Raw genomic sequence first — 15,419 nt, forward strand, 5'->3', positions numbered from 1 at the left:
TTCAGAAAGCTTATGAATTGGTGAACACATCCACATGCTGGGAGGGTAGCTCACTCCAACTCCACAGTGACAGAGGGTCCTGTACTTGGGACTCTTCCAGACTTTGACCTATGTACCTCTTCATCTAGCTGCTCACTTGTATCCTTGATAGTAAACTGTAATAGTAAGCATAGCATTTTCCTGAGTTCCATGAGCGTCTAGCAAATTATCAAACTTGAGTGGAACTCAACTTTGTAGCTAAGTCAGACAGATGTGCAGGCAACATGGGGAGCTGATACTTGAGACTTGTGTCTGAAGTGAGGGCAGTCTTCTGGGACTGAGCCCTTAACCTGTGGGGTCTGATGCTAACTCCAGGTAGTTAGGGCCAGAATTGAGTTGAATTGCAGGACATCCACATGGTGTCTGAGAATCAGAGAATTGGTTGGGTGGAGGAAAACAATTCCTCACCATCCCACAAAGAAATTCAGAGTAAGAGTAAGCAAGTAAACCTCTACCTTGGATGTCATTTATTAGTCACCTGTTCTTCCACCCAAACCTGAGTGCCTACAAAGTACCAGATGGAGTTCCAACCTCAGATCATTGCTGAAATCTGTCATTCTTTTTCCATCCTTTGCCCCCCCCCCCCCCCCAGCACCTACATTAGAAGAATTGAACACTTAAAGAGTCATGGTAGGAGGAAGAGCCATCTCTTTTCACAAGAGAGGAAAATCCACTTTCCCAAACATTCACGCAGTTGGCCACAGCTTAGGCTCCTCCAGTCAGGTGACCACATGTCAGACTGTGACTCAGGAGGTGGTGACATGGAGAGGCTGGAATTGTGCAGATTGCATTTGGCAAGAATGGCATGAGTGGCAGTTAAAACATCCAGTTGCCAGGAGCAGCAGTGACAACAGTCCCGCCCCAGGATCCAGTGTCCATCATGACAGGTGTCAGTGGTGTGAGCAGTGCCAAGCAGCAAGCTAGTGGTTCCTATGTGGGACCCGACCTAGACTGGATTGTGAATTTTCTTCCTGTGTAGACTCAAGCCGGTTCTGTGGTCTTCCCTAAAATAATATTAGTCCCCAGTATCATATATATATATATATATATATATATATACACGTATATGTGTATATATATATACACACATATATACGTGTATATATACATATAACTTTATGTCTAAATTAGACAAATTTTGGATTCCACTGTTTGCTCCAAGAAGTGAGTGAAAAATCTATCTGGGGAATAATTTCAGAGAGCAAGGATTCAGAATTTTTTGTTTTGGTGAACTATGAACCACTTCCTAAATCTTCGACTATAGCCCATGGGAGAGGAAACAACATGTATTTCCTGACATCACATCTCATAGTTGACAATATAGGTCCTCCCTTTTCTTTTCTAGGGAAAAAAAAATTAATGTGGATTTAAGACCTCCTCCCTACCCTGTGCACTCTCTGTCACTGACCTCAGTAGTTCCCAATCTGACTGAGCATTGCTTGTGGGGCTTCTTACAAAATACTCAGGCCTCTCCCCAGACCCCGGATCTCAGAGCATTAGACACAAGACCAAGGAATCACTTATTTCACAAGCCCTACAGGTGAGCCTGATGCACAGCCATGTGGGAATCCCGGTCTATGTTCTTGCTACTGAATGTGTGACCTGAAGACCAGGAGCATCAGCATCTTGTTATAAACCCAGAATCTCATGCTCTACTCCAGACTTTCTGAATCTTAACCACATGTCCAGGGGATTCCTGGGCACAGGGAAGTTTGGGACTCCCTGATCTCTGTGCCTTCTAGACGCGGTATCAGAACTGTGCGTTCTGTTCTGGGTGTGTGGTCTGATCAGATCCCTTAGCACTGGGGGGGCCAGAATTCAGTCCTTGTTCCTTTCTCTTCTCTAGTCATCACACCCTTGGTAACTTCATTGGTTCTCAGGCTTTAAATAGCATTTTTATGGTATCATCTTCCAAATTTACTTCTCCAGCCCAGACATTTTTCCTAAACTCCAGACCCATCTGTCCAACTGCCGATCTGCAACCTCACTTGCATTTCTAATAGACATCTCATATTCAACTTCCCTTAAACCAAGTTCCTGTAAATATGTTCCTTCCAGAGTCTTCCCCGTCTCTGCTGACAGCAACTCCATCTTTCTACTTGCACACTCCAAAATCTTGGGTATCCTCCTTGACTCCTCTCTCATTCCCAGATTAATCCATTAGGAAATGCGGCAAAGTCCATGTTCAGAATGTATCCAGATCCAGTCACTTCCCACTCTTTCCACTGCTCACACCAGTGGAAGCCATGGCCTCCTCTAGCCTGGAACCCTGCCCTGGTTCCTGCTGCTTCCCCAGGGCCTCCCTCGCCTTTTGCCTCCCAGTTCTGCTCTCAGCACAGTAGCCACAGTGATCCTTGTAAAGGAGAAGTCATACCATGTCCCTCTCCTGCTCTAAGCTGTCTTGCAACTCCCCATCTCACTCAGAGCAAGGGCAAAACCCTTCTAACATCCTCCAGGCCTACATGGTCCGGCGGTATTGCTCTCCTGCAGCCATACTGACCTCCTCACTCTTGCCAGGACACATAGACACACTGCTGCCCTGGCACATTTGCACTGGAAGCCCCTGCCTGGAAAGCACTTCCCCCAAACATCTTTGTGGATAATTCCTCATGTCCTTCACATCTTTCCTCAAAGTCACCTTCCCAGTGAGGCCCACAGTGACCACCCCAGTTAAAAAAGCCATCTTCCTTGTTTCCACCCCCACCCTCTGGATCACCTGCCCCACTGCATTTTTTCCATGGTACTTACCACTTTCTAACATAAACACTCTCCTTATTCACTATGCTTATAGCACAAAGTCTGTCTCTTCCCACTACAACATATGCTCCACAAGGCCAGCAACTTCTGTTTTCACTTCTACTTTTTATCTGTTTCACAGATGCAAAGATAGTATGTGATACATCCGGCACATAACCAATATCGGTTGAATGAATGATCAGTGTAGAGCACCTCCATATTCTAGAGACAGTATCTTTATTAACATAACCTCAGGCACATGCTGTTTCGTGGCAGCAACAGCACAATGTGCACTCACATTGACATCAATGCCACTTGTACTTTTCTCACAAGTGTTGCTCTCCCCTCCCTCTTCTTCCATCCCTCCCTCCCACACCAACCCTCCTACACACCACAGCACACATTTGTCTCTTCAGAAAACAATAAATGATCTTTGACTTATGCGTCCTATTTCCCAACCAAATATAAATCTAAATTAGACTCTGTTTTATACATCATGAGCTTGGACTGGAGCCAGCACTAGGATGACTGGAGCTCAGGGCCAGGAGAGAGGGCAGGCTGCAGAGCAGGAACATCCCAACAGGATCTTATCTAGGATGAGAAATGATGGGATCCCTTCCTCTCTGCTAATTCCAGAATCTGGTTCCTTTGAGAGGTTGGGACAAGGTGGAAATGACAATCAAGGCCTAGAAGGAGGCAGAGATGGACGAGCCTGAAAATTCATCTCTGGACACCAGAGACGCCTCTTTGCAGGGGCCACTGGCCTTGTGAGGACAATGACAGGCCAAACAACTCTAGCTGCTGTCAGAGACGGGACACCCAGAGGAGAATGAGACCACAACTTGTACACAAGAACAAGAACAAGAACAAAAACAAAGAAACAACAAATAAACACCCAAAAGTGGGGCTGAAGGTCAAACCCAAGCCTGAGCCTAGGCTGACCCGGCCCCAGGAAGCCCTCACTGTCCAGGGTCCTGGAGACATGACAAAGACCAGGTGATGTCTGAGTCCCTGAGATCACAGGTGCTGGTGGGACAAAGTTCTACTTAAGGGACAAGGACAAAGGAGCGGAGAGATGACCCAGCTGAGGAGTGACTACATCCCACCCCACGATGCACTGAGCACTGAGTGGACACAGGTCCCATCCATGCTTGGCTCCTCACAGCCTTCTCCTGTCCCCACCTGCAACAGACTCAGCACAGCAAACATATGGATTCTGGAAGGTTCTCAGTGCTTCATTCCTTTCCTCTCTCAAATTTTTGGAATCTTCTCCTTTAACTAACCCATTGATCCCTCATGGCAAGAATTTGAAAAAACAAATTGGTATCTAGATTCTTATTTTCAAGAAGGAAGTAAGAAGTTGCAGCTCAGGGCAACAGGAAGGTATGACAGGGATGGAACCAGCCCTGCCTCTGCGGGAACAGGAAAGTCAATCAGGAAAGAGAACAGAGGTCAGTGAGGGGAGGGGATTGTGGGACAGACCAGTCTCCCCACCTCCTCACATTATGCTATTAGGAATGCAGACACATTCAGATGCCCTATACAGAGATTCCTGAAGTCACAGTGTGGGGTGGGGCAGGAACAAATCTTGCATCACTCAGTCTCCCACAAGGCAGCTGTCTCACACTACAGAAGAAAATAATTTTGAACAAATTTAAGCCAGTTGCTGTAATTGGTGACATTCTAAATGGCCCACCACATGCTCAAAATGTTCCAACCAAAGAATCCCCATAACTCAGTCTGTTCCCTCTGCCCCAACCCCTCCCATTTTAGGCCCTCCAGGGTCTCACCTTTAGGAGGAATGAGAGACACATCAGAGTCCTTGGCACTGTCACCACCTGGAGTAGAACAAAACAGAACTCGGTCAGAGCCCACAGGAGATGAGACTAAGGGAGGAACTCTGGGGTGGGTGAGCTCCCTCATGGGCTCCTGTCTACACTATCTCAGGGATCACCCCCCTCTCCATACTTACTTGTAGACTGAGGGTAGCTCCCTCTTTTTCCACCTGTGGGAAGAAAACATCCTGTGAGAAGCCAGTAAGCACGCAGGGCCATGAGGTCCTAAAGGAACCTAGTCCTGAACACCAGAGAAGTTTCCAGGACTGTGATAACAGACCTAAGGGAGGATCAGGAAACCTAGCAATGGTACATGTGTAGGCACAGGACCAACTGCCCTCCTGGATGTCTGTCCTCATCAACAACCTTCCCCTTTGACCTGTGACTGCTGGGAGTCAGGTCCCCATCACCAGACTCATCAAGATGATAAATCTGTCCTTCATTTCCACATGTGCTTTACTAAACAGTGTCAGCCCCAGACTAGGAAAGCACATGTGGCTATGGATGGGACTTCCCATTAATGAGGCAGGACAAACTTCTACCTGGGCTTGAAACCCCAAGTATGACAAGAAAACTCAGATCCCACCCCTTCCCTACCTGAGCGCTTCTTCCTCCACATCACAGCTCCAGCCACCACAGCTCCAGTGACCACAGCTCCAAGGAGAACCAGGCCAACAATGATGCCCACAATGGTGATGGTGGACTGAAGTGGCGGCTCTGGGGAGGGAAGGAAAGGTGAGGGCCCTGACCCCAAGGCCTCAGCCCTGACCCTGCTGAAGGTCTCCAGAAGGGCTCCTGATTTCCCTGAGAAGAGGCTCTGAGCCCACGGCTCCCTCCTTACCCCATCTCAGGATGACGGGCTCGGGCAGCCCCTCATGCTGCACACGGCACGTGTATCTCTGCTCCTCTCCAGAAGGCACCACCACAGCAGCCCACTTCTGGAAGGTCCTGTCCCCTGCAGGCCTGGTCTCCACAAGTTCCATGTCCTGGGTCAGGTCCTCCCCATCACGCTGCCAGGTCAGGGTGATCTCCGCAGGGTAGAAGCCCAGGGCCCAGCACCTCAGGGTGACCTCATGGTCAGAGATGGGGTGGTGGGTCACCTGTGTTTTTGGGGGGTCTGAGGAGAAGGGTCATAAAATTCAGGAAGTTTGCATCTGTCTTAGTCCACTGAAGTAGGGCTTATGTGACCATCTTGAAAATGGACAGGACAATTAGGGAAGGGAGCACAAAACCCAGACACCAGTCTGGACACAGGCTTCTGGGATAATCTCTTATTGTTTGGAAAGTTCTAGAATCAGAGTGAGATGGCCCAGTGTAGGAGGCAGGTCTTTGATAGAGGCTGAGTGACTCAGAAAAGTTGGAGTCAGACCTCAAACACACTGGGTGTGGGGCCGAGAACAAGGCCTGAAAGATTCCCAGAGCTGCTGCCAGAGTCAAAGGGAACCACTTGTCACTTATGTCAGGGAGGGTTTCCCAGTCCATCCCTGGAGACTGGATCCCTTAATGTCCTTGAGAGGAAGGCGGGCCCTATGGAGGAGTCACCCTCTGGTACTGGAACTGAAAATCCAGTTGGACTTAGTCTCCTGACCCACAGGACAGGGGTGTTCTGGTGTCATGCTATTTTCTTCCACTCCTTGTAGAAGGCCCTCAGCGCAAGGGGACATTAAGGAGGCCCCGTGGCCCCTCGTACCTATGCGCTGCAGCATCTCCTTCCCGTTCTCCAGGTGTCTGAGGAGCCACTTCACACACTTGTCCTTCACGTAGGCCTTGTGGCGCTCCAAAACACCACTTGTCTCCCACTTGTGCAGGGTGATCTGAGCTGCTATGTCTGCCACGGTCCAGGAGTGCAGGTCCTCGTTCAGGGTGAGGTAGTCATCACCGTCATAGGCGAACTGACTGTATCCACGGAGGAGGCGCCCGTCTGAGTCCACGTAGCAACCATGCATCCACTGGAAGGTGTGAGACCCTACCCCATTCCCATGGTCAGTCCCACCCATTTAGCCCCACCTCAGTGGCCAGCCTTTCCCACTTAGCCTTGTTGCGCTGGCAGCCCCACCCCCACCCCAATTAAACCTAAACTGAAAAAGAAACCTAGGGAAAGTCCCTGCAGGCTCTTCCCTGGTGGAGACGCCAGTGGGTCCCGCAGTGTTGGGGTTGTGGAATTGAAAAAAGATGGAGTCTGTGATGTTAGGGCACTAAAATGGAGCGAGGCAGATATGAAGAGAGGAAGAAATTCCTCCTTCAGGATGAACTCTTGAACTCATTAGATAACTGAAATGCTTCTGCAAGTCTTCTTAAGGACAGTAAGATCTTGGAGATGGAGACCTCATTCCCAAGGATGATAAGGTTATCAGGACAGAGACCTCCTTCTTATCAGAGTCATCATCCACATTCCTAAATTTAATGCTCTGTTTCAGCGGACCTTCACTTCCATGATTACCTTGTGCCTGGAATTTGTTAAAGGATATTCCTTCCCTTTTTTTTCTTTGCCTTTGTTAGCTCCGACTACAAGGCCTTCCTTTGCCCTTTCAGAGGTGGAAAACACAATTCAAAGGCTACTTGAATTTATGTTTTCCCCAGGCTACAGTCCTAACGAACCCTGAATAAACATCTTTTTGTTTAATTTACCTTATAATTGGTTGACATTTCTTGGTGTAGATAGTAGGATCCAGAGCGACCATTCGGAATCCCCAGTGCAGCCAAGGATGTGTGGAAGATACCTCCAAAGAGACCACCAATTTAGATGTCCCCACCAGCAAGCCTGGAAATCTAGTGGTGAGTCCTGGATCTGAATTTCCCAATTTTTAAGGTTGATATTTAGGTCAAACTGATCTTTACTTGGGTATTTCTGGTTATAGTCAACTCTTCCATTTCCGAAGGAAGATTCTGTATCTGCTTAAGGCAGGAGGTTCAGATTCAAGGATTTCTTTTTTGTCCTCATGCCTTTGGAGAGGATTCTGTCCTCATCTTAACTAGGGAGAGGATTCGTGTTTAAGGACTTTTCTTGGTGAATGTTACTGTAGCTTTAGTAGTTTTTTGTCTTATTAAAGTGGCCACATCCTCTTACAATTCAAAGTTTGGCCGTTCTTGATCATCAGTGCAGACCCCTTAACTTCTCCTGTCACCCAAATGAGGGTCCTCTGAGTCTGAAGATAAGAGACATTGATCCTTATGACCGCTTTTGGGGTGTTTCTAGGCGACTAGAAACCTAGCAGAAGTGTGAGAACTCTGTCTGTGACATGCAGTGGTTTCACAGGGCCTCTCAATCTAAGATTATACCTGTTCCTGGGTCACAAGAAACTTCATGAGCTCATCTGGGAGCTACAAATAAGGGACTGGTCATCCTAGTACCTTGAGCAACCTGACACTGCCTGGTGTCCAGGATATTCTGAGATGTAAGAGAGAGACCAATGGCCCATGGGGACATTTTGGGAAGTGGTCCTTGCAAGCAGCCCATACCCAACCGAAAACATATACCTTCCTGCCTTGATCAACCAAGAACAACCCTCTCTAAATTATAGGGAGCAACTGTTCCAGAACAACCATCAATAATCACCCTCTCTTGGGAACTCCAGCTGGTTTTATTTTTAAGAACTATGGTCTGTCCTCTTGTAAATTTTTGTCCCAGTGGACTGATAATTCTAAAGATGATTTAAAATTACGTAGCCACTTTGGGGCACCTTTGAGCTTCCAAAACTTGTCTTTTTGTGCACTAGATTTGAGAACTGTAGAACAGACAGATTAAATGCAATCTTTAGTTTCTAAAGAATCAAGTGTGCCACCTTCTGGCATACCTGCTTAAAAGCCATGGTCTTGAAAGCTGTAAATATTTACAAAGAACAGCAAAATCTTACTAAGCTTCCTTTGTGTCCTGAGAGCTGGCATGGTAAGCATCAGATTGGGGTCCCCAAAATATGGCTGGAAAGAAATGCAGGTTGTATCCTATTTGTGGTCAGACACGACTGGACAGAAATGTGGGTTGAACTCCATTTGCAGCTAGGGTCCTACCAACTGCCACCAGCCTCAGGGTAATTACATTGGCTATTAGAAGGAATGTTCCAATTACATAAGATCATTTAAGAAGTATACTTAAAAGCAAAGGCTTCAAAATTCCAAAATAGCCTTATTGAAAGTTGTGTTACAAAAAGCTAATGAAAAATTAAATTATAAAACGTCCCTAAAAGAAAAGACTGTATAAAAGTCTATTAAGTTATGGCTTTACAAATGCCCCCATAATCTACCTTCAAGACAGGGCCCAGTATGAGCCTCTCCCAGAGTTAATGAGATTGACAGATTTTTGGGGAAACTGCTATGTTATTCCATTAAACAGTCAAGGGGAGACAAAATTAAAAATAAATGGAGTTATTTAATGCTGCCAGAAATATTTACTGTTTGCCTTGGCTGAAACTTGACAAAATATTTGAAAAGATTTAGTAATTTATGATCAAAAATTTGGCCAAATTAGGAGGTGATATTCAGAACCTGACAAACATTTTTTAACATAAGCCTTCTTCTCTAAGTTAAAATAAGAGGGAAAGAAGCAAATTAAGGATGGCGTAGTTGGAGAGGTAGATAAGCTATGATGTTTAAGTTACAACTCAATTTCTGAGGATTTGAGAGCTCCTGCACACTTACCTTACAAACCTTTGCAAAAGCGGAAATTCAGCTCTGGAGGCAGTCCACATTCCACCCATTCCCTTTTGCCAATCCCAAAAACCTCCCCTATTTAACTCAAAAAGCCTGTAACCTTTCCAGGAACTGTCAGCTAGATCACCACCAATTCCTCAGCAGATAACCTTAGTTTATTCCATCTGCCACAAACACAGCTGGGATCTAACTATTCTTTCACAAATCACTGAGTTTTGCACTGTATCCTATTCATTGCAAAAATTTAATGAAAATTATTTAAAGTCTCTACTTGCATCTATCTATATATCTATGTATTTCTATATAGATGCATTATATATAGGTGATATTTTTCTACCTTGTAATAGCATAACTTCTAAAAGAGCTCTATTTAATTGGCTTAAAGTAAGTGTTTATATAAATTATTTCTAAACGTAATAGGAACTAACCCAAATGTTGTTCAAGTTAACGTGATATAAAATAATCTTTGATAACTGAAAGCTTATTTAAGTTTGTTAGTTTGATTGAAATAGCATGTTTTCAGAGTTATCAGCACTGGATATGATGCAGACATTCAGCCTTCATTCTATCTCGGTTAATAGTCAAATAAGCTCATGTTATCTCTGTTACAAACTGTGCCAGCAAAAATAACTTAGACTGATAGATGATTTTGTCTAATGTCTCGTGAAGTTTTTGTAGGCAACTAAACATAATTATTGAAAAAAGTAAACTAAATAGATATAAATGAGATAGGAGTTTATAGATAAAACTTTTAGAAATAATTACATTTTATGGCATATGTATCTAAAATAGCTTCCAAAATCTCTTTGGTAACATGAAATTTTGAAGTTGTGCTGGTTAAATTAAATGACAGAAAACTCATTGACTAGATTATTTTCAAATAGGATAAAATACTGAAACATTGCTTGCTAAACAAGTCTGTGTTTACCTACTTTTGTCTTCTTATTACAGAGAAACTAAAAGATGTTTGGCTCTATTAGTAAACATGTCTTGTGCTTTATTAAAAGTTTTTGCTTTATGAAGTAGTATGTTCGTAGAAATTATGAAAAGTATTTATAAATTTGCCAAGCCATGGAATGCCAATGTAAAAGACAGTTCATAATTGCTTACTTCTTAGTTTGCGCTAAAAATTAAGTTTTTTAAGTGTTAAATTTCTAATTAATATGTTTGATTACAGTCACTAAAATTAATAAGGGAAATACCTCTGTATACAAGGAAAGTAAGATATATGTTTTCAGTAAAGAAGGTATAAGGAATAGAGATATTTTTGTTTGTTTTGTTAAGAAAGTAAATTGTCCTAAAGTACTAGGAAGGAGGGAAGGCATGGGACAAATTCTGAATGTAAAAGAGAAAGTTATAGCAGATTTGTGAAAGAAGAACCCTGAGAAAAGAGTTCTGTGCATGGTCAAGGTGGCTAAGATTGAAATGAATTTAATTAAGTAAATGAATTTTAATATCAAAACTAAGCTGGTGCAAAATTAGAATTGTGTTCTCTCTCTCTCTTAAAAGCATAGTTTCCTTAGACTTTGTTTGCTCTCGATAGATTCTGAAAGGTTTTTCTTCACCTCTGAGTAAGTCTACCTAAAAGGCAAGGATTCTATGGTATGTCAAAATAATTTCCTATGTTCAAAAAGCTTAGGTCTCTATTAAGACAGCTAAGGTTTTGTTGTTGTTGTTGTTGTTGTTTTTAACTGTTTAACTCTCTAGGAGTGCCTTTAACATCTTCTGTTGTTACTTGGGTTAAATGGATAACTAAGCATTGTTGCACAGTGACCCATGATCCTATTTGACCAAGTGTTTTAAAACCTTTTGATATTATTGACAAACTTCCCCAAAATTAAAATCCTAAATAAAGTCTTTCTTCTGATGTGAAAGAAACTGAGAATTTCCAGCAGGTCCCTGGGTCTTCTCCAAGAATTTGTTCTCTTTTCATATAAAGAGGGAGATACTAAGCTAATTAGGTTTATTTGGTACGTTAAATTGCATGGGAAGCATTTTCAAATAAACGATGATAAACCTTTTAGGTTATATTGTGTGGGTGAACGTTATTAATCTAAGTGTTTTAAAAATTATATAAAATTCTGAAAAATCTGACATGTCCTGGTATAATTCTAGTCATTATCTTAAAATGTGTGTTATAGATTTCCTTGTCAACTGCATTATAATCATATCTTTAACCATGTCTTTTGCCATTTACAGACAGTTAATTGTTTTACTCTGATGCTTTCTTTCCTGCTTTTTCTCCCCAAATCCCCCCAGATATAGTTGTATATTTTAGTTGTGGGTCCTTCTAGTTATGGCATGTGGGATGCCACCTCAGTATGGCCTAATGAGCGGTGCCATGTCCGCGCCCAGGATCCGAACTGGTGAAACTCTGGGCTGCCGAAGTGGAGCACGTGAACTTAACCACTTAGCCATGGGGCCGGCCCTATACACTGATGCTTTTGTAAATATGTTTCATCTTCAGAGAGATTCATGGAAAGGACTCTGATACTTAACTCCAGAATATAGGTTTCTGATGAACTTTTGGATCATAAAACTGAACTGGATTTAAAGAAATCTTTTGTCTTAAGCTATCAACAATTGGTAAGCTATACCTTTGTAAACAAAGATGAAACATTTACTTTTTTCCCTTCCTGATCCCTCTAGAATTCAGAATGTCTCAGTTAGTATTCTTATTTTCACTTACATAAATAATCAGGCCAAGTTTTTAATCTAAACAAATCAGTTTTACTGTGAGTATCTTTGGTAAAAATTGAGTGTAACTGTGGATGGAAAAGTCATGTTGCACCTTTGCAGATGCTGGATTCTAGTCCTGTTAATTGTCTTTGAGGTTTTGTTATACACCTACAGAGTGGACTCCTCTCTAAGGTATTGCCTTTTGGTCTCGCCCACTGCTTGCAGTGTTCTCTCTGGAAAACGTGAACTAATCCCACATGGGATGGTCACCAGCAGATCAGTGTCTATTGGTCCACAACCTTCTGCTGATCCCTTGTTGTCTTACGGTAGTATGACCACCTACTGTAAGTCTCTAATGTTTTATATTCAAGGCTATCATCAACAGGATTAAGAAGCTTTCCTGGATTTTAATTTAAAGGATCCTGTTGGTCACAGTCTAGAGCCTGGTAACTGGGTGTTCTGGAAGCAACATCAGAAGAAGACAACTCTTGAGCCTCATTGGAAAGGACCTTACCAAGTGCTCCTAACCATTTACACTACTGCAGATCTGGAAGGCGTTTAAGCTTGGAGATACATCTCACAGCTAAAAAAATTTCCACCTGACGTCTGGCCCTGTACAAACCCTGGAGACCTCCAAATGAAACTGTCTAGGAAGACAAGCTGCTGACATCTGAGGCAGACAGCTGTCCCAAGACCCAGGGTCAGGCCTGTATATGTACTTCTACAACTATTTTAATATTACCATTGTCATACTGTTCAACTGTCATTTAAGATTTTTCTGATTCTGTGTTTGTTTTTCCAAAACCATGTCTGAATGGCCGTCAGATAGCAATATCTTTTTACAGTGGGCTCATTCCTTCACTATATACAAAAATCAGCCTAACTGTTGGACGTATGGGACAAACCTTTGGCCCTGGCTTCCACCTGGGTGGTTAGGTCATTGCACTCTAGGTTTTCCCTTGGATGCAAGAAAGGATTTGCCCTAAATTAGCAAATGTCACTAATCTCCCTTTTCCTCAAAACCAGATGGACTTGTACAGTTTTTAGTTAGCTGGCTTCCTACAGGCATCAACACATTTCTGTGGTCCAGATTACAACTCCTAATTCTATTACTACTTGAAATCTTTCTGTTGATCATGATATGTAAACTAACCACTGTTTTCTTTACTCACTGTTGTAAAACTAGCATTCAGGCCAACGTGATGGTCTGATGAAGACCAGAGCCAATATGTGCACTTGATTTCCCAAGTATTTACACATCCTCATGAATTTGGCCTTCCGTCATCTTGTCTGCCTTGTTGCTCAAACGTGGCTCTGCTTAACAATAAATAAGAGAATAGCTTTATAACCTCATTCCTATTTCCCCTCACTGAGGGACTAAAGGGATCCAGGTTAGGTGCCATCCACCCTGGTCACAAAGGACTAATAAAGATTGATTATCAATGTTACTATTCTAGTTGATTCTGATCAAAAGAGGGAGCCATGGAATGGAAAAAAGTTGGAGTCTCTCATGTTAAGGCACTAACATGGAGTGGGGCAGGCACAGAAAGGAGTAGAACAAATTCCTCCTTCAGGAGAGCTCTTGAACTCATTAAGTACCTGAAACGTGTCTGCAAGTCTTCTCAAGGACACTAAGATGATCTCGATGGAGACCTCATTCTCAAGGATGATAAGAATATCAGGACAGAGATCTCATTACTATCAGAGTCATCTCCCATATTCCTAAATTTAATGGCTTGTTTAAAGGGACCTGCACCCTCATGATTATCTAGTGCCTGCAACTTGTTAAAGGACATTCCTTCCCTTTTCTCTTCTTTGCCCTTATTAGCCACGACTATAAAGCCTTATCTTCTCCCTTTCAATGGTGCAAAGCACAGTTCAAGGGCTACTTGAATTTGTGTTTTCCCCGTGCTGCAGTTCTAACAAACCTCAAATAAACGTCTTTTTAAGTCTATCAGAATCTACCTCATAATCGGTGGATAGGGCGAATCTCGGACGAGACCAAAAACTCACATGGAACCGGCCTTTCCGTGGGGGTGGGGAATCGTGACCTGGATTTGGCTCAGTCACTAACCGGCTTTGCTAAGGTTGTAGTAGTCAAGCAAAACGTTAAGTTCCACTCGGAAATTCTGTGCAATGTTCTTGTAGTTCCGCGTCTCTTCTTCCCAATACTGCGGCCCCTCCTGCTCCATCCAGGGCGCCCGCGGCTCCATCCTCGGACTCGCGGCGTCGCTGTCGAATCGCACGAACTGCGTGTCGTCCACGTAGCCGACGGCGATGAAGCGGGGGTCCCCGCGGCCGGGCCGGGACACGGCGGTTTTGAAATATTTCATGGAGTGGGAGCCTGGGGGCGGGGAGGAGCTGAGACCCGGCCCGACCCTCCTTCCTGACGAGGGTCCTCGGGTTCGAGGATGATGGGGCTGGGAGGGGGGCGGGGGGTAGGGGCTCGGGAGAGGGAAAAGCGGAGACGGGCGGGGACTTAGAGGCGGGAAGAGGAAGGGGTGGGTAAAGGGAGAGGTCAGGACGGGGCAGGACCGAGATGGGAGGCTCTGGGCTAGTGTCAGCGAAGACGCGCCTTCCCCGAGTGTCCTGCGTCCCCCCCGCGCGGTCCCCTCGCTCTGCCCCCCGCAGACGCCGCCTCCTCCCGACCCAGCGCTCACCAGCCCAGGTCGCGGTCAGGGTCAGGGCCCCCGAGAGCAGCAGGAGGAAGGTTCCAGGCGCCGTGACTCTCATTCTCAGGGTCTACAGAGAATCTGAGTTCTGGACGGTGGTGGAGACTTTGCAACTGGGAGCAGTGGAGACTCTGATTGGCTTCTCTAGAAACCGCACACGCAATAGGAGTGAGAACTGGGGCCGCGTCATGAGTCTTCAGGCAGGAGGGGCTGACACAGGTTGTGAGAGGGGGAAGTGAAGCTCAGGGAGACGGGGACTCCCCAACACTGAGCTTTCCTGCCCCAGACGCTGCCCTCGGACCTGAGACCCTGAGAGCCACGTCCGGGGACCTGGGACTTTGCCCTGACCCCTCTCCTCCTGCCCCGAGAGCTCTTTGTCACACCGTCTCCCTGAGTCCTGGCCCAGGGGCTGTCTGAGGAAACCAGGGAGAGACCCCCAGGCTGGGCTCAGCCCCTTTTCCTCCTCTTACTGGAATCCCTCTCCCTGAAATGGCCTCCCTGCCTCTGAAGAGCAGGAATCTAATATGTAAAAGAAGTGATTTTAGCCCCTCCCTACAGAAACGTGTCTACACAGCACTGCACGCAGACTCACAAAGCTCCTAAACTTTACTTTTCCAGACAGTACATCTGTGACTCCAGTTGTGTTTTAAAATTCTGTTCATTCTATAGCCCTGAGTTTGTCTGTGTGAGTCCCCACAGATCCTCAGGACAAAGAAGCACCTGAAGGCACAATGTGTTTCTGTATATTTCAACCAGGAGCACGGTACAAACTTGAATCAACTCAGTGTTGAAGGTGTTCGAGGCAGTCGAA

The 15,419-nt window shown here is 44.8% G+C and overlaps 1 protein-coding gene across 1 annotated transcript; it reads right to left on the reverse strand.

The window, feature by feature from the left end:
- Window positions 1-2,993: 2,993 nt before the first annotated feature.
- LOC124232610 (saoe class I histocompatibility antigen, A alpha chain-like) lies at window positions 2,994-14,694 on the reverse strand. Its single transcript, XM_046649559.1, has 8 exons — window positions 14,597-14,694; window positions 14,011-14,280; window positions 6,301-6,576; window positions 5,452-5,727; window positions 5,208-5,327; window positions 4,748-4,780; window positions 4,566-4,613; window positions 2,994-4,401 (listed from the first exon to the last, which is right to left on the reverse strand). The coding sequence occupies exons 1-8, from the start codon at window positions 14,667-14,669 to the stop codon at window positions 4,397-4,399; spliced, it is 1,101 nt and encodes a 366-aa protein (XP_046505515.1). The 5' UTR covers window positions 14,670-14,694; the 3' UTR covers window positions 2,994-4,396.
- Between the last annotated feature and the right edge of the window lie 725 nt (window positions 14,695-15,419).

The sequence above is a fragment of the Equus quagga genome, unplaced genomic scaffold (genome assembly GCF_021613505.1).
Source record: "Equus quagga isolate Etosha38 unplaced genomic scaffold, UCLA_HA_Equagga_1.0 HiC_scaffold_8514_RagTag, whole genome shotgun sequence".
Taxonomy (NCBI): domain Eukaryota; kingdom Metazoa; phylum Chordata; class Mammalia; order Perissodactyla; family Equidae; genus Equus; species Equus quagga.

Excerpts from the sequence above, each read along its gene's own strand:
- LOC124232610 (XM_046649559.1), bottom strand. The coding sequence starts at position 14,669 with ATGAGAGTCACGGCGCCTGGAACCTTCCTCCTGCTGCTCTCGGGGGCC. Across the intron at positions 5,728-6,300 it reads GGAGATGCTGCAGCGCATAG|ACCCCCCAAAAACACAGGTG; the intron begins GTACGAGGGGCC and ends CCTTCTCCTCAG. Across the intron at positions 4,614-4,747 it reads GAGCTACCCTCAGTCTACAA|GTGGTGACAGTGCCAAGGAC; the intron begins GTAAGTATGGAG and ends GTTCTACTCCAG.